This window comes from Phascolarctos cinereus, unplaced genomic scaffold (genome assembly GCF_003287225.1).
Source record: "Phascolarctos cinereus isolate Bilbo 61053 unplaced genomic scaffold, phaCin_HiC Scaffold_2;HRSCAF=192, whole genome shotgun sequence".
Taxonomy (NCBI): domain Eukaryota; kingdom Metazoa; phylum Chordata; class Mammalia; order Diprotodontia; family Phascolarctidae; genus Phascolarctos; species Phascolarctos cinereus.
The window spans coordinates 2,966,052-2,984,169 of record NW_027555625.1 but is presented as its reverse complement, the minus strand read 5'-3'; the positions used below and the strand labels follow the sequence as shown (position 1 = coordinate 2,984,169).

Sequence of the window (18,118 nt, the reverse complement as noted above, 5' to 3'; positions counted from 1 at the left end):
TAGTAAGTGTTTAACAACCAGTTCTTGGAAAAAGTGTACACTGGGCAGAGACATAAGTGTAATCTATATTATCACTATTTTATCCGTCACTTTCTTCATTCTAAACAATAAAACAATCTAAAGTGGACCATTTGGAGTGTTTTCGGATTTCTGAGACGTAAATTTTTAAAAATGGTCAAGTCCCTTTGGACAGAGTACCCACATGTAAGGATATGCTACCCCAAGTGGAGAGAAGGAACACATGTGGCCGGGGACTAAGAAGAGGAAGAGGAAGAAGCAGAAGAAGAAGCAGAAGAAGAAGCAGAAGAAGAAGAAGAAGAAGAAGAAGAAGAAGAAGAAGAAGAAGAAGAAGAAGAAGAAGAAGAAGAAGAGATAGCAGCCTTCGCAACTCAGAATGGAAGACTGGCTCCCCGGGAAGGTTCAGGATTCAGTTGGTGACCTTGGTTAATTATGCTTACGTACACACATACATACATACACACACACACACACACACACATATGTATATACGTTTACATCTATCTGTCTATTTTGGTTGGTTATTGTCCTTCATTCTTTTATTTTAGTCATACACATGACTGACCTTTTATTTTATTTATTTATTTTTTAGGCAATTGGGGTTAAGTGACTTGCCCAGGGTCACACAGCTAGTAAGTGTCAAGTGTTTGGTCTGAGGCCAGATTTGAACTCAGGTCCTCCTGACTTCAGGGCTGGTGCTCTTTCCACTGTGCCACCTAGCTGCCCCTGTCTTTCATTCTTGAAGAGGACCCAAATGCCATCACTATGTTGGAGTCAAGCTACAGCGCAGTCGACTGGCTGCTCAGAGCACCATGAGCTCGGAATGCTCTACCACAGGCCAGGCACAAATAGTCTGTGTGAACATTTGGGGTGGATTCTCTACATTTGCGCATCCTGAGTTTCCTTTGAGCGCCTTCCACTCTGCTTTGCTCCTACAGCATAGCACCTTCTTTGATGAGGGCATGCCACACTAGGCATCCTGTGCCAGTCTATCCCATGTCACACAATCAATTCCAAAGTTCTTCAGAGAGACCTTGAGAGTGTCCTTGTATTGCTTCTTCTGCCCACCATGTGAGTGCTTGCCCTGTGTGAGTTCTCCATAAAATAATCTCTTTGGCAAGCACACGTTTTGCCTTCCAACAACGTGGCCAGCCCATCGCAGCTGCGATCTCTGAAGCAGAGTCTGACTGCTGGGCAGTTCAGCACAAGAAGGAACCTCAGTGTCCAGTGCCTTACCCTGCCAGGTGATCTTCAGAATGTTCCTGAGACAATTCAAATGGAAGCCATTCAGGTTCCTGGCATGGTGCTGGTAGACTGTCCAGGTTTCATAGGCATACAACAATGAGGTCAGCACAGTGGCTCTGTAGACCTTCAGTCTGGTAGGCAGTCTAATACCTCTCCTCTCCCACACTTTCCTTCGGAGCCTCCCAAACACTGAGCTGGCTCTGGTGATGTGTGTCTCAACCTCATTATCAATGTGGACATCTCTGGAAAGTACACTGCCAAGGTAAGTGAACTTACCCACAGCATTCAAAGCTTCTCCACTTACTGTAACCGATGGTTCCACCCCTGGATGGTGTAGTGCTTGCTGATGGAGCACCTGTGTTTTCTTGGTGTTGTTAGGCTAGGAAGCATCTGAGGCAGGATTTGAATTCAAGGCTTCCTGACCCCAAGCCCAGCCCTCTGTGCACTGTCCCACTCAGGGCCTCAAGATAATTTCATCCTCTGAGCCTCTTTCCTTCTCTACAAAGTGGGAATAATATTCTTCTTTGCCACCTGGGTCCAATGGGAGGCAGTTGCTTTGGAAACGGCAAAACTTGGCAAAGGCTGCATCTCACTGGTCGGTGGAACCACCAATCATCATGCCTGGCATTTCCATAGTGTCTGGAGGTTTGCCCAATGCTGACCAGGCAGAAACTCGTAGAAGCCTATTGGAAAAATACCCTGTTAGTTCCATCCTGCAGATGAGTAAACTGAGGCTGAGACACACCCATGTCTTTATGAAGTGTATTTGTGCTGCACATAGTTTTATAAGCACTTGTTAACAACAACAGCTTCAGATCACCTTAAGGTTTTCAAAGCACTTTACAAGTATGATTTCATTTTGACTGTCACAAAAACCCTGGGAGGCAGGTGCTATTATAACTCCCATTTTATAGAAACTGAGGCATGGAGAAGTTAAGCCAGGTCACTCAGATGTGGAGTTGTAACTGCCTCCCTCCTTAGATGTCAGCTCCTTATGAGGAGACATTGTTCCATTCTTTGTATTCTTGATGCCCAGCACCCAACACATAGCAGGCACTTAGATACTTGTAGATTGATTGATGAGGAAACCAGGCTCCAAGAGTGGTCACGCAGCCAGCCAAACAATCAATCCAGAAGCATTTACTAGCTGCAGAGAACTTGACTAGAGAAGTGAGAGAGGCAAATAGGAAAGCTCCTGCCCTCAGGGAGCTTCCCTTCTGCTAGGAGGCTACAGCAGGTTCCCTGAGGCACACCTAAGGACAGACTCCTAACCTGGTGGATGTCAGAGGCAGGATTTGAACCCAGGTTTCTCCTGATGCTAAGCCCTGCACCCTTTCCACCCTCCCTGCGCAGGGGAAGGCTCTGGAGGTTCAATCAAAGGACTTGGGTTTAATCTTGTCTCTGCTCCTTAGGAGCTCTGTGATCCTGGACAAGTGACCTCTTGGTGAGCAGAGGTTATTCATTTCTTCCTATTTGAATCCCCATGCCCTGCACAGAGGCTGGCACATAGGTGCTTAATGCATGCTTGCTCGTTGATGGATCTGTAAAATCAGCAGGTTCATCTCTAGACAAGTTTTCTCCCACCTTCAGGTCTTAAGCTCTGAATACAAAGTCCTAGATCTTTTCAGTGGCTCACCTCAGCTCAGTGGGATATCTCAACTCAAAGACGGTTCCCCTTCTCTGGGGGAGACCTTCTCTGGGCTGGCACACCTGGGCTCCAGGATTTACAGATTATTCCTTTTCCCTTTTCATATAAAGGGGTAGTCAGGAAGCCCCATCCCTGCCCAATCTGCTGGATCCTGCAGCTTCCCACAGAAGTGAACAGGTACTTCCCGTAGGCTACATACTCTGACCCCTTGCCAAAGGACATGAATGACCAGTGGCTCCTGGTGTCCCTGTGATTGGGGGCTGTATCAAAAGTGATTGGCAGCTGAGCTGGGAATAGCTGCCTAGGATTAGACCTCCAGTCTGTCTTTTCTGCTTCTGTCTGTGTCTTTCCCTAAGCCCAAGTGACAGAGCAGAGAGCCTGAGATGGCAGTTTCTAGCCTTGGAGGCCACCTCCTGAGTCCAAGAGGCTGGAGTGCCCAGAAGCGAGTGCTAGCTGCCCAGAGGTGATTCCTTCTACAGCTTCTCAGAGCAGGAGGATGCTGCAGCTGAAGGGACCAATGAAGCCCACACCACGTCCTGGCTGCCCAGAAGAAGCAGACCAGGAGCAGCTGAGGGTGCTCTGTGAGATGCCTGTTGAGAGGCCCTGCAGAGGTGTCTTTTCCTTCGAGACTCGTCCTGCCTCCCTGATAGGGCTGCAGTGAGGAAAGCCCTTTAGTGCAGCAGACTGAGCAGTCAGAAAGTCCAGGGGATGATCCCAGCTTCTGATACCTACTAGCTGTCTGAGTCTTCATTAGCCCTTTAAATTCTGAGCCTCAGTTTTCTCCTCTGTAAAATGGTGCAGTAGATAGAGGGCTGTCCTCAGAGCCAGGGAGTCCTGAGTTCAAGGCTTGCCTTTGATCCACTTTGGCCCTGGGCAGCACTTACTTCTCAGCACCCCAGACAGCTCCCTGAGATTGTGGGTTCCAGGGACTGTGATCTGAATCAGGCCATCTCCACCCCAGGGTTCCCAGGTCTCCATGAGATGGTCAAGCCTCTCCCGTTCCTCCCAGCCTCCACTCCATCCCAGCACAGGAGCAGCCCCTCCTGCCCAGTCCCCCAAAGCCCAGCTGAGAGTCTGTCATCCTGCTGTCCCCCCGATGTTGGACTGAGCACTGGAGAGGACTTTAGGGAGCATCTGGTCTATGTAGAGGGAAACTGAGGCTCAGAGTGGGGGAGGGGGAGCAAGCCAGAGGTAGAGTCTCCCTTTAAGCCTGGGGCCTCTGACAGACCAGATGCAGGGTTCTTTGCACAATGTTCCTTCTGAAGGCTGCTGGTGCTGGAGAAATGCCCCCGAATGGGGACCCAGGGCACAAGCCACACATACCTAGAGACCTTGGATGTTTCTAGGAGCCCATGCAGCAGAGGGTCCTGCCCCACTTTCTCTGAGCTGCCAGGTGGGCAAGTGGCTCCCTGGCCTGGGGAGCCCGTAGGGGGCCTTTCCCCAGGGCAGCTGCATTGGGCTGGAGCGGGGGAGGGGTCAGCTCCATGGAAGCTCCTGCTCTTTCTTCCCACCCCATTTTCCAGGTCACCCTTTAAGGACAGTGAAGACCGATCTTTCCCCCTCAGCCAGCCCAATGGAGCAGAGCAGGCCCAGACTCTGAGCCCAGCCACATGGGCCACTTGCTAGTTCTGGGGCCTTTAGCAAGCCCCTTCTCTTGGCTGGGACTCAGTTTCCCCCTCAGTCAAATGGATGGGTTTCATGGGATGTTCTTTCTACTATGTACCAAGTGTCTACTGGGACCCTGTCTGGCTAGGACACTTGGCCTGCCCAGTGGGTGAGCTAAGTGGTGCAGGCCTGCCCAGGAGCTGCTATAACTCCAGTGGACAGCAGGTGGAAGTGTTCTCCTGCCCATGGCTAGTTTCTCCAAGGCCCACAGCCCAGGTTGTCCTTCCTCCTAGGCCGTGGAAAAAGAAAAACGTTTTCTCCTCTTCCTCTTCTTCTTTGTCCTCTTCTCTCATCTGCTTCTCCTCCTCCTCTTTCTCCTTTTCCTCCTCCTCCTCCTCTCTCCTTGCTCCCCATCATCTCCTCTTCATGCCCCCTTCTCCCCTCTCCCCTCCTACATCAGCCATGTGAGAAGGCTTGGTCCTGAGACCAGGAGGATGCCAGCGCTGTTGCCTTAGTAACCCAAGGCAGGCAGGGCTTTTCACGGGGAGAGGATGAGGGACACTTCAAAGGCCTGCTGAAATTCCACCCGGGGCAACTGGCAGGAACCAAGGATCCTGGCCTGGAATTTGTGGAGAGCCTTCCCTGTGTGACTGAGGAGATGAAGGAAGAGGAGGAAGAAAAGGAAGAGAAGGAGGAGAAGAAGGAGGTGAAGGAGAAAGAAGAAGAGGAGGAGGAGGAGGAGGGGGAGAAGGAAGAGGAAGATGAAGAGGAGGAAGAGGAGGAAAGTGAGGAAGAAGTGGAGAAGGTGAGGAGAGGGAAGAGGAGGAGGAAGAGGAAGGCGAGGAAGAGGAGGAGGAAGAGGAAGAAGAGGAGACTCTGACCACTATCTCCTAAGGGCCACCTCCCAGGCCACCCCAGGCTGGAAGGGTTTTCCAGTGTGGGGCAAAGCAGAGTTTCTAAGTGTTTGGTGGCCGAGGCCTCTAACTCTCAGCTGCAGTGGGCAGCCCAGCCCAGATGCTTTGGGCAAGCTGCCTGACCTTCCATCCTCCCCCTTTCTTTGGCCTTCCTCCTTCCCTCTGACACAACCATCCAGCACTTATCCAGTCCCCCTTGGGTGCCAGGGCCTGGGCTCTGCTGCAGAGGAGGCTCAATTCCTGCCTTCAGAGGGCTCATGGTTAAGTTCCAGGGACAAAGCAGCTTCAGGGCCTGTCCCAGAGCTGTAGGGGAGAGATGGACAAATGCCTTAGTCAGAAGAGGGAGCGGGCAGGTGCAGGTGAGGCCAGCAAGGAAGACTCTCTGGAGGAGATGGTCTTTGAGGTCTACCTGAGCCCACCTGTGTATTTGGCGGAGGGAGTAGGGAGGCAGCACGTGGCAGCCAACTCCTCTCCATCCTGTTTTCCTTCTCTCTCCTGCCTGGCTCTCTAATTCAGTGCATGGCTGGCATGTAGCAAGTGCCTCCACCATGCCAGGTGTGCCCATCGTGGTCAGACAGACAGAAGCTCTGGGCCAGCCAGAGGCCGTCGGGGCCTGCTGATGAGCCCTCCAGCCTCTTGGCCTTTAGAGAAACAAACTCTAGGAGGATGAGCGAGTCTGGGTCCCCGGTCTGGGGATCAGGGGCTGATTCTTGCTGTTGCAGTCATGGAGCCTGCGTCTAAGCGGGGTCACCAGCCAGGTGCCACCGCGGATGCTGGGGGAGTTCCCGGAGCCACCAAATCCCCTCTGCCGCGCGCGCACCTATTGCCTGCCGGGGCCAGGCCAAGCTCAGCGCAGCCGAGGAAGAGAGGGGCTTGAGGAGGAGAGGGGCGGAGAGGGGAGCGCTGAGGCCGCCAGAGCCCAGCTGACTCCGAGGAGGCGGAGAGGGGAGCGGAGCGCCGAGGGCAGCCGAGCGCAGCGGCGTCGGAGCAGCGCACAGCCAGCGGAGGACAAGCCGCCGATGGACCTGAGCGCTGCTGCGGCGCTCTGCCTGTGGCTCCTGAGCGCCTGCCGCCCCCGGGACGGGCTGGAGGCGGCCGCCGTGCTGAGGGCCCAGGGGGACGGCCAAGGTGGGGACCCGGGCGGCGGCGCTAGACGGGGCCCAAGCGAGGCGGCCGGCGTGGCTGCCAGTCCCCTCTCGCCGTCGACAGTGAAGGCGGTGGCCAGAGTGCCGAGGCTCAGCGCGGGATCCACGGGCGGGAACGGCTCCTCTCCGTCCGTGGTCCCGCACCAGTTCATGCTTTCCCTTTACCGGAGCCTGTCCACAGGGGCACTCGTTCCTGGAGGGGCTCCGGCCCCTACCTCCGCCACCACCTCCGCGGGCGGTAACCGACGGGCTCTCGCTGACCAGTAGCCCCCAGGTACCTTCTCAAGGGCGGTGGCCGCCCCCTCTCCCTGTGCTGCCGAGTCCCAGGGTCAACTCCCTCCTGCTAGTCTGAGGGGGCTCTGGGAGTGTCTCTAGGTGTGCGCGAGCGCGTGTGTGTCTGCCCTGCTTCTCTGGGTCCAGGTCACCGTAAACTTTGCAATCAGCGGCGCCCAGGAACCCGGAGGTCTTCCTCTGCTCTGGCCTTGTGATGCTGAGATGAGTGGATTTGTGTGCGAGTGGGCCCTGAGACTGGTTTTCCTGGGCCCAGGTAAAGAAGGAGATATCTTCCGAAGCGAGGAGGGTCTGAGCCACTCGGAGTGGATGGGCAGTGAGGAAGCTCAGTGCGCCATTCCATTTCGCGACTATATCCTGCTAGGCAGCAGTCTGCGGCCCCGAGCCTTCGGGGCAGTGCCAAAGATGTGACCAGGGCGAGCTGGCCCCGCAGGCTGTGTATCGTTGGAGTCCAAAGGCCCTCCCTAGCTTATTCCCTGCCTGCCTGCCCTCAGACCCCCACCAGTGCGATAGTGTCTGCATGCTACTGAATTTCACCTGCTTTTTTGAAGGGGAGGGGCTGCCGGGAGGAGCGAAGGAAGGGTGTGACTCCTCAAAGCTCCTTTTATCTACAGGAGTCTGGGGGAGACGCTGGCTGACCCTGGTGCCCTCGGTTGGCCGCGGGCCTCAGAAATACAGCTCTGCCGTACTGCAAATGCCAAGAATAATTTTCTTAAAAATTATTTACTTTTAGTTTTCCACATTCATTTTTCGAATTTTTCATGCTACCATTTTCTGAGCTCTATCTCGGGGTCTTTGACTTTTTAGTTCTTCCAGTGTTCTATGGCCCATGTCCAAAGCCAGGTGTGGTCACTACTCCTCCAGCTGGTCTGTGAGTGACTTCAGGTACTCCTTTCCACCCCTGAGTCACAACCAGGGTCCCATGCACCCCTGTAATCCCCAGTGCTCTTGAACTCTTCAGTCCCTCCATCACATACTCACTCCTCCTCCTGGAACTAAATGCCGGGGCTCCCACCAGTGACTGCATTTACTTGTGTGTGTTTACTCCTTCTTGCACCTGGTCCCACTCCGGTGCCAGCAGACAGCCCTTGCAATCACGGCCATCGGCTGTCTCCACCAGCTCAGTGAAGCAGAAGGTCCCAAAGCAGGGCTGCCGTCTTTGACGTGGCGGTGCCTGTGTTTCACTCTGGACAGACCACCACTCAAGCTGTCTTAGGCTGGACTGTTTTACCCCCATTTTTAATCAGCTTTGTTGTTTTCACATTCATTTCGAAGCGTTATTTTGAGTTACTGGGGTGTGGGGGATTTCAGAGAGCCAGGTAATTTCTTGTCTTCTTCTGCCATCTTGCCACCATTGCCTCTTGCTCTGGGGCCCTCAACAAGCAATCACGAACACCAGGCATAAAATGACATAGAAAATGGGGAAACTGCGCTTTATTGTCTTTGGAACATGGCTCTTACAGTACATCCATAAGGGTGGGGGGTAGTATGAGGCTGATACACAAGGTAATATAAATCTTTGTAACAGGCCTAATATATTTAAAATCTGTGAATCAATTAAAAACAACATAATGCTTAACACATGGTGGCAAATTGATTAATCCTAGTCCATACAACTCCTACCCTAAAAGTGTTAATTAAATCAAACTTAATCCCATTCTCCTTAACTCGCTAATAATTAGGATTAAACTGAGTTTTTCTTGCTGCTGTCAAGCCCTTTCAGTCATGACCCCATCTGGAGTTTAGCTTGTCAAAATCATTCTCACAGCAGCTTCTGAATTTCCCCAGTTCTGGTGGTGGCCGGTGTTCTGACCCAGAGGAGCCAATGCAGTGCCATACACCAAACCTCTGAAAGCTGCCCACTCCTTTTCTGCTCCTGTTGGCAGCCTTCTCAGAAGGAAAGTTGGCTTTCCTTCTTCCACTGCTTTTTTTTTTTGGCTAGGCAGTGGGGATAAGTGACCTGCCTAGGGTCACACAGCTAGTAAGTGTTATGTGTCTGAGGCCGCATTTGAACTCAGGTCCTCCTGACTCCAGGGCTGGTGCTCTCTCCACTGCGCCAGCGAGCTGCCCCCTCTTTCTTCTCTGTGAAGGCTCAGAGAGGCGCTCTAATCTATTGACATGAAGTCTACTGGTAGTGCACCTGCCTTGGGACTGCTGCTTGTGTTGAACGTGGATGTTTAGCTTGGAGCGGATGATTCTACGATCACCCCGCACTCTGCTCCACACATCGCCTTCTTCACTCTCACGTCCTGTCTGTCTCTTCTCCTACAATGTTGTAGGCTAGTAAATGCCATTTGCTGCGAGGGTGCATCCATGACATTTTGCTGTGGTCAGGCAGCTGGAAGACTGTGTTGGTGACAAGCAGGCTGTGAGAGGAACACGTCTTCAGTAGTAAGAGACTGCTGCTGGTGCTCTTCTGAACGCCATTCCTCCCAAGGACTCCTGGCCACATCTTACAGTCTCGGCCTCCTCTGGCGTCACCCAGAATCATAAGCTTGTCCTGTGTCGGCACACTGATGATGAGGGTCTCCAGGTCTTTGTAAAATTTTATTTTTACCTCATTAGGGGCCTTCACGGTGGGAGTGCAGGCACTGATGATGGCAGCATGGCGCTTTTCTGCAAGTGGCAATCGCGCTGTCATGAGCCTCCTTCACTTCTTTCGGGAGGCATACCAAACGGCTGACCACATCAGATCTGACCATGAAACCTACGCCAGCCTCATGGTGCTCCCCTTCACTGCTCCAACTTCAGTGAGCTGGCCTTCCTTTGCCAACCTTGTTTCACTCAGAGCTGCTCTTTGTGACACCTGCTGAGCTCTCTCAGGTCTACTGAAATTTGTGTTGTCCACAAGCGTGTGCACATTCCAGGTGCCAATGGTGAGTGGGTTGGATAATCTCAGGATGTCCGGGCTCATTCAGAGCTTGGACCCGCACCTGCCGCTGGTCCTCCCTCGGGGCCGCTCTCACCACTGGGGCAACAGCCTTTGGTGGTGGGATCGTGGGCCTCTTGGGGATTGCTGGTTTGGCGGGCACCTGAGGCTTGGCCCTGGGCAGGGCTTGGGGTCTGGGCTCTGACCCTAAGCTCAAGATCTTCTCCAAGTCCTCGTCTACTCTGAAGAGCAGAGGAAAGAGAGCTGGTGAGCAGGCCCTGGCACCAGCAGTGCCCATCTCCCAGCAGTGCCAAGGCTGGCCGCTGCCCACCCCAGAGGCCCAGCCTTGAACCAGCTTCCTTCTCACAGACTCTGAGGCCACAGGTCTCCAGCCTAACTTGAGCCGGCACCCAGTGGTCCTGAAGGGGCTTCCCCGAGACGGGGAGGACAAAAAGCGCCTCGTCTGATGACTGACCCATCAATGGATCACTTTTTAAGTGCCAGGAGCTGTCAGATGATAGACACAAGAGGGAGAGCCTGTCCTCAAGCAGCTTACACTCTACTGGACAGTAGGGAGGTGCTCAGGGCGGAGCGGGCCCAGGGAATGGCATGCTGGGTGACTAAATACAGTGCCAAGGTCTCCCTGCCATCCCTCTTTGGAGATACGACTGCTAACACATCAGTCACAGGACCACAGGCCACCAGCTGTGCTGACATCGGGCCCTGGAGCCCCTTGGCTCCTAGCTCTGCTGACCCAGATGCTGTCTCAGGCTGAGCAGGACCCAGGGCCACAGTGGCCTTGAAGGACCGGAGCTGAGCAGATCCACAGGCTCCAGCAGCTGCCTGGAAATGGGAGAAGGGCATCCAGGAGGTGAGGGAGGAGAGGCTAGCCATATCGAAAGCTACCGAGGGATGAAACAAAAAGGCTCATCAGATTCAGGGGTAAAACGGGGGGAGGCTGCTTCATCAGCAGGAAGGGTTTCTGAGTACAGAAGGACCTTAGGGATCCATCCCACAGCCCCCCTGTCATTGTCAGAAAATGGAGGCCTGCATAAGGGAAGGGACTGACCCAGGGTCACCCAGGTAGCAAGGGGAAGAATCCAACGTGGAACCAAGGTCACTGGATCCAGCACTAAAGAAATCTCTCTTTGGCCAGCCTGGAGAGAGCAGTTTCAGTTGAGAGGCTGCAGGGTATGACGGACAGAGTCAGGCTGGGTGACCCTGGGCCAGTCACTTAACTTCTCTAGGCTTCTGTTTCCTCACCTGTAAAATAGGGTTGGATTCAATAGCAGCGTCTGCTGGCCAAAGCTGCCCAGGGCAGGGAGGGAGGGAGGACGGCAGGCAGACCCAAAGGGCCCAGGGTGGGCAGGGGCTGAGCCACCGGGCCAGGGGCCTGTTCAGACCATGCAGGGCTGCCCTTCTGGCACACACAGTCTTAGGGCTCTACCTTCCACCCAGCTGGATGTGGGCTGGTTACTGCCCAGATGCCAGCTGCAGCTCTTGGGCTCCCCACTCTGGCCACAATGGGGATGGACAGCCTGGGTGGGCGGGGCTGCCTGCCTGCCCCCTGACTGTCAGGACGAACAGCAGCTGACCAGCCGAGCTGGGTATCTGGGTGTTGGGGAGAGGAGCCTGTCCTGGCAGTCGGGAGGCCTGCACCATGGCCACTTGTCGGACCCCGAGCAAGGGACTTCTCTGCTCTGGCTCAGTTTCCCCATCTGTCAAGTGGGAACCACAATCCCTCCCTTGCCTTCACACAGGGACCCAATGAGAGAGGGCAGGAAGGCGTGTGGGAAACATGGAAAACCTAAAGTGATGCACAGGAGAGTGACTCTGGGGGGGTGGGAATCGTGGCCCTGCCTCACTTACCAGGTGAGGCACTCTGTGGGGCTCAGAGAAATGGAAGGCTATCCTTGTTACCACCCTCCAGTGCCTCCAGGTTCATGCTCAGACCCAGAGCCCAATGTCAATTTCTGGTCCTACCAAACCAGCATCAGGTAGGCCAAGTAACTAGGAGATGAGGCAGGTGGAGCAAACTCAGGTCAAAGCTGCCTTGGGGAAGGAGGAAGCCCACCAAAGGCAGAGGGCAGTTACAAGGGCAGGGGGGAGGGGAAGGAAGGGGATCATCAAAGGAGGCAGTGGTTAGAAGTCAAACAGACAAAGGACAGACAGAGAAAAAGAGAAAAAGAAGCTTGTAGGTGTGGTGGGAGGTGAGTGGGGCAAGCCCAGCAGAATGGATTAGAACCGGAATCCTACAACATGTTGTTCACAGGACACTCACTTGAAACAGGAGGCATGAGTGCACACAGAATTAAAATAAAGGGCTGGAACAGAACCTAATAAGCTTTGGCTGAAGTAAAAAAGGTAGGGGCAGTGGTCAAGGCATCAGAAAAAGCAAAAGGAAAAGCAAAAGCAGACCTGATCAAAAGAGATAATTAAAGAAACTACATTTTCCTAAAAGGTAGGGTAGATGATGGAAGTAATATCAAAAATGTTCATGGCAAATTTCCCTGAAAAAAGGCCTCATTTCTCAACTATATTGTAAACTGAGTCAAATTTTTAAGAGTAACAGTAATTCCTGAGTTGATAAATGGGCAAGAGATATGAATAGACAGTTTTCAAAAGAAAAAAATCAAAGCTATCCCTAGTCACATAAAAAAGTGCTCTAAATCACAACTGATTCAAGAATGCAAATTGAAACAACCTCACACCTATTAGAAATGACAAATGAAGGTGGGGATATGAAAAAAATAGGGACATAATGAACTGCTAGTCCAACCACTCTGGAGAACAATTTGGAACCATGTCCAAAGGGCTACCAAACTGCACATATCCTCTGACCCAGCAATACCACTGCGAAGTCTGCATGCCAAGGAAGAGGAAAAAAGACCCACAGGTACAAAAACACAGCAGCTCTTTTGCAAAGAAGCGGAGTAAAATGGCAGGCCCATTATTTGAACCCAGGCCCCAGGATTCCCAACCAGCTAGTGGGATGAAGACATACCACATGATGATGGCCAGAGGGTACAGCACCGCCTCCTCCTCTTCTCCTGGGAGGCTTAGGCTGCTAGGCAGGGGACCCCCACCCACTGCCTTGCCTGGCTCCTGGAAAAAGTCAATGCCATCCTCTGTATCTGCATCAGTCTCATTCTTCTCCTGCTCTGGGGGACCCCTCCCAGTTAAATTAGTTCCCCCAGAGGACTTGGTTCTTATAGCAAGAGACACAAAAGAAGGGGCAGGAGCTAGTCACTGGGGTGGAAGGCACAAGCCTGGGCACTGGCTTCAATTTTGCTAAGGGAATGGGCAAGGCACAGCAGGCCATGGCACCAGGGATCCCAGATAACACAGGCCAGGTTGGGAATAAGGAAAACTTGCATGTGAATGCCTGTTCTGCTCACTGGCTGCATGACCCTAGGCAACACTCCTAACCTCTCTGGGCCTACATTTCCTTCTGTTTAAAACAACAGAGCTGGTGTCCAACTCAAATCTAAATCAGGTCTAATGAACCATACCTGCGGGCACGCCCCGCCATAGAAAACTACCTATGAAGATTGTGTGTGTGACTGTATTCTTATGGATTTTAACCATTTCCCAATGACATCTCCTCTGGTTCAGCAGCACTCAGGAGAGGAGTGGGTTGTGGGACGTGTGAGACCAGGGGTTCTCAAACTTTCTCCACTCTCCACCCCTTTTTTGCCCTAGAAATTTTTACACGACCCAGGGTATATAGGTATATAAAACAGGGATGCAAACCAAACATTTACTTCTAATAAATCATAAAGAAATGTATTTTAAAACAATTCTTTGGCATACATATAATTTCACCACTTATTAAAGACAAAAGCAAATTTGCATACTAATGGGATGGACTGCTTGTTTGTTTTACCTAAAACATTAAATCTTGGTGGAAGAGCTGATCATGCAGGATGCAAAGCCTCTTCCCGTTTTTTTCAGAGTTGATCAATGGCTTCATAATCCTCAATGCTGACAACTCTGCTTCGCATAAATAAGAGGTACAAAATGGCCATTGCAGACATTGCTGGAAATTCTGTCCCACTCCCAAGCCCAAATTCAATTGACGACTGTGTATGTATAGTAAGAACGCTAATTCATAGCACACGAAAGTCTCGAATCTGAGCCAAGGTGGTTTTGGCAGCGTCGGCAGTGCAAAGTGTGCATGCTGTGTGCTCAGAACCAAGCCTGCGGGGTGGTCTCAAGGTGCAATACGGGCAAAGGCCGCCAGAAACACCTCGGGCTCATTACACGGCGGATTCTGAATTAAACTTTGGTCCTGAGCATTCAGAAACCTTGGACTGTGGCCAAATTTTTCAAGACCCCTACATTCAGTTACTCGACCCCACAGAGGGTCGAGACGCGAGGTTTAAGAAGCACTGGCCGAGACTAGAGGGGCTCGAAGGTTCCTTCCAGGACTAAACCTCCGATCCTGACACTTGAGAGGACATCCAGGAGAAGTCCCCTTTGTCAGAACAGAACACCGAGGCCTAGAGAGCTCAAGGGACTCAGTGCAAGTCACATGGGCAGCTAGGATTTGAACCCAAGTCTTGGGCTTTTTTCCAGCACAGCAGAAGGCACTGCCATGAGAGTGAAGGAGTCAGAGCACAGGGCTGGGGAGCTGGCCCCCCCCCGACCCCCGCCTCAGGAGGAAGGTGCTCTGCCCAGGGCCCTCAGCTCAGCACTGTACACTACCAGCCTGGCCCTCAGGAAGCTTGACAGCCAATAACCCCAACAGAGCCAAGAGTGAAAGGGGCACAGGAGATGTGCAGAGGGAGGGCAACATTCCCTTCACCTGGGAGGGTCCAAGAGGCAGGACCAGAGTGGGGCATGAAAGGGAGGGATGGGAGCAGGGGGAGAGACAGGATCATGGAGTTCATTCCAAGCATAGGTGATGGTGTAAGCAAAGGCACAGACCAGCCCTGAAAAGGACTGAAACGGTCATCTTGCCCCAACCTATCAGTATACAGAGGGAGAAACTGAGGCAGAAAAAGGTTAAATGACTTACCCAGGGTCATACAGTCAGTAAGCCAGAGGCAGGATTTGAACTCGTTTTTGTTGCATTACCTTGAGACCTTGCTGAAGTGATCAGCCTAGCTTGGTTGGAGTGAGTGCAGTTTATGTGAAGGACAGGAACCTGAAATGAGGTGGGGGAAAAGGGCTATGGAGGGCTTGATGATCCAGGACAAGAGCAAATGAAAGTGAGGGGGGAAAAAAGAGAAATAACATGTGGACAACAGCCTTCCTAGTGACGAAAGAGATGAGAATGAAAGAAAAACAGAAGAAAAAGCAGCTGTTGGGACAAAACTTCTGACCAACCCAAGGATCCCCCCAGGACTCCCAAGGAAACTCACTCTCTACCTCCCAGAGAGGGCTGATGGACCCAGCACACAGGGATCCGGGCTCCTCCACCCTATCTGTGAGGTTCCTTTTTTCCTGCTTTCCTAACTGGGGAGGGGGAGGGGTGGCAGGTGGGAAGGAGAGAATTTGGAATGGGAAATAAAATAAAACGGGGTTAAGTAAGGGACAAGCCTAAGACGGCAGCATCTCACCCCCATCAAGCTGGCAAACATCCTGAAAAGCACCATGGCCCAGCGCTGGCAGGGCTGAGACAAACAGGTTCCCTCTGTTGTTGGGATGGCAAACCGGTGGAATCTTCTCAGAGAGCCATCTGCAGGTGCCCACCACGTGAGCCCCCCCTTGTCCCAGCAATCCTGGCTTCCTCAGTCCCAGCGTCTGCAGGAGGCCTTTCCTGGTCCAGCTAGAGAGCCAGAGAGCTGCCAGTGCATCCCCCCCCCCCAACATGACCTTCTAGCCATTCTGCAAACCCCTGGGGTGGGATCTCCACCCTCATTCCAGTGGGAGCTCTTTGAGGTCAGGGGCTGTTTACCTTTCTTTGTAAGTCCAGCACGGCACACAGTGAGCACATGAGAAATGCTCTATTACATCTATCTTTCTCATCCTTCCATTCCTCTGCCTCTGTCAGTCTAGCTATCCTTCCAGTCCTCTTTCTCTCCCTCCCCTTCTCTCTGTCTCTGTCTCCTCCCCCTCCCCTTCTCTCTAGGTTGTTTCTCCCATCAGACTGTGAACTTCTTAAGGTCAGGGACTGTGGCTTTCCTTTTCATTGCATTCCCAGTGATTAGCACAGTATTTGGCATACAGTAGGTGCTTAATAAATGCTTAGTGATCCGGGGGACCAGCCGGGGAAGCCTCGAGGCCGCTGTGCTCCCTCCAGGACCAGGAGGCATAGGGAGAACCAGGAGATCTGGACCGAGGACAGGAGAAGCAAAAAGCTGAGCCAGAGGCAGAGAAACGCATTCCCTCCCTCCCCAACAAAGTCAAAGGGCCCCTGGCCTCAGTGTTCATTCCTTTACCCAAATACAAGCTCCCTGAGGGCAGGGATCTGGTCATCCTTCAGACTCCTAGAAATCCAGCTGGAAAGAACCTTAAAGAGCCCTTAGTCCAACCCCATCATTTTCAGGAGCCCTGGACCAGGAAGCAGGAGAACTGGGTTCCATACCTGCCTCTGCCTCTCTGTGACTTCAGGTGATGGCTGTCCCCTCTCTGGACTGCCATCCCCTGCTCTCTGCTCCAAGGCTCCTCCCAGCTCTGACATCCCCTGTTCTAAGGCCCCTCCCACCTGTGACAGCCTAGAACCCAGCCCAGACACCATGGCCCCCGGCCCAAAGGCAGCCCCCATTGGGGGGGCTGGGCGTGTCCGAGGAGCCCACCCTCAAGACCCCCGGCGCCCCGACCTGAGACACCCGATTTCCGAGAGGCCCGGCCCGAGCCCGAGGTATGGGTAGGGGTCTGGGGCAAAGGCGAGGGGGAGACAGACAAGTAGAGTCACAGAGCGCCGGGCCAGGAGTCAAGGAGACCCGAGTCCAAATCCGGCCTCAGACACTGGCGGGGTGACCGTGGGCAAGTTACTTCCCCCCGTCTGCCTCAGTTTCCTCATCTGTAAAATGATCTGGGGAAGGACGTGGCGGGCCCTCCGTGTGCAGATGAAGCACCCTTCAAGCCTAAAGCGCCACACAGACATGTTGGTGTTAATCATTATTACCCTAGCAGAAGCCCAGGGACCACGAAACAAAGCCCTGACTAGAAGGGAGCCGCGCTCCGAGGCCACGTGACCCCACCAGAAGGAAGTCCTGCCCCCGCGGTCACGTGAGCCGCGTTCCCCCTCCATCCTCCCGGCTTCTTCTGGAGGAGGGTCTCCCCCTCGGGGTCGCCCAGGGACAGCTGTTGCCCCCCAGGCACTCCGTGGGCCCTGACTCGAGAACACGGAGCCCCCTCGGGCTCGGCCTCGGCCAGCTTCACTCACCCGCAGCCGTTAGGAACACAGCGGGCGGGTAGCACGTTGCGTGCAGAAGCGGCAAACGCAAGTCTCGCGAGAGGCGGGCGATAACGTCAGGGCAGCGGGAGGGGTGAGCAAAAAGGAGGAGCCGCGTGGAGGCCTGGCCACGCCCCTTGGGGGGACGGGGGCGGGGCCCGGAGAACCTCATCTGCCCTTTCTGTCCAGGTGTCCGAGGCTGTCCACACCCCTTCTCTTACTGAGAAGGAAGCTGAGGCCTAGGCTGGGGAGAAGACCCCCTGAGCAGTCAGAAGCCACAGAACGGGAAGAGGCTCGAGGTCACCTGAGGTCACGCCCCATCCAGGCTCACCCAGTCGTACTCTCCTAAACCTGACGCCTGGGAGGGACGTATGCGCCAGAAGGGTGGCCTGCGCCTGCGCCTCCGCCCCCGACCAATCACAACGAGGATCGGTCTGCAGCCCCGCCCCCGGGGACCGCCCAGGATGCGGAGGACCAGCCCGTGAGGCGGGGCCGGCAGAACAGCTGGGACGTGACTATGACGTAAAGGTTGATGCGGAAGGGTGGTCCTTCCCCTGCAGATGAAGGGACGGGCTGAGGGGGATGGACTCACCAGAGGTCACGCCTCCGCCCAATCAGCAGACCTCCTGGATGAGGTCATCCTCCGCAATCCACCCATCGATCGAGCGTTCTTAGGTGCTCCTGTCCTGCTGAGCGCTGCCGCAAAAGACGTCCATTCCTCTGAGCCGCTCACAGTCTAATGGGGGAGACCACAATACATATCCAGGAGCCCGGAACAGGCTAAAGAGGAAATAATTCGCCGAAGGAAGACCCTCGAACCAAGAGCAATTGGGAAAAGATTGGGAGAGAAAATGGGGTTTTAGCTGGAGGGAAGGCAGGAGGGAGGGTGAGCATCCCTGCAAGGGCATGCCAGAGGAGATGCTGGAGGCCAGAAACCCTTGTAGCTTGTTCATGGACCAGCCAGGAGAGCCAGTGCCACTGGATGGAAGAGAATGTGGCAGGGCAGTGAAGTGCTAGAAGACTAGGAAGGCGGGTGGC

General features: G+C 53.7%; 1 protein-coding gene across 1 annotated transcript; it reads right to left on the bottom strand.

Moving 5' to 3' along the window:
- Positions 1–539: 539 nt before the first annotated feature.
- Positions 540–17,655, bottom strand: LOC110194844 (uncharacterized). Its single transcript, XM_078149216.1, has 5 exons — positions 15,300–17,655; positions 13,622–14,884; positions 12,740–12,840; positions 10,805–10,998; positions 540–10,637 (listed from the first exon to the last, which is right to left on the bottom strand). The coding sequence occupies exon 5, from the start codon at positions 6,725–6,727 to the stop codon at positions 6,278–6,280; it is 450 nt and encodes a 149-aa protein (XP_078005342.1). The 5' UTR covers positions 6,728–10,637; positions 10,805–10,998; positions 12,740–12,840; positions 13,622–14,884; positions 15,300–17,655; the 3' UTR covers positions 540–6,277.
- Between the last annotated feature and the right edge of the window lie 463 nt (positions 17,656–18,118).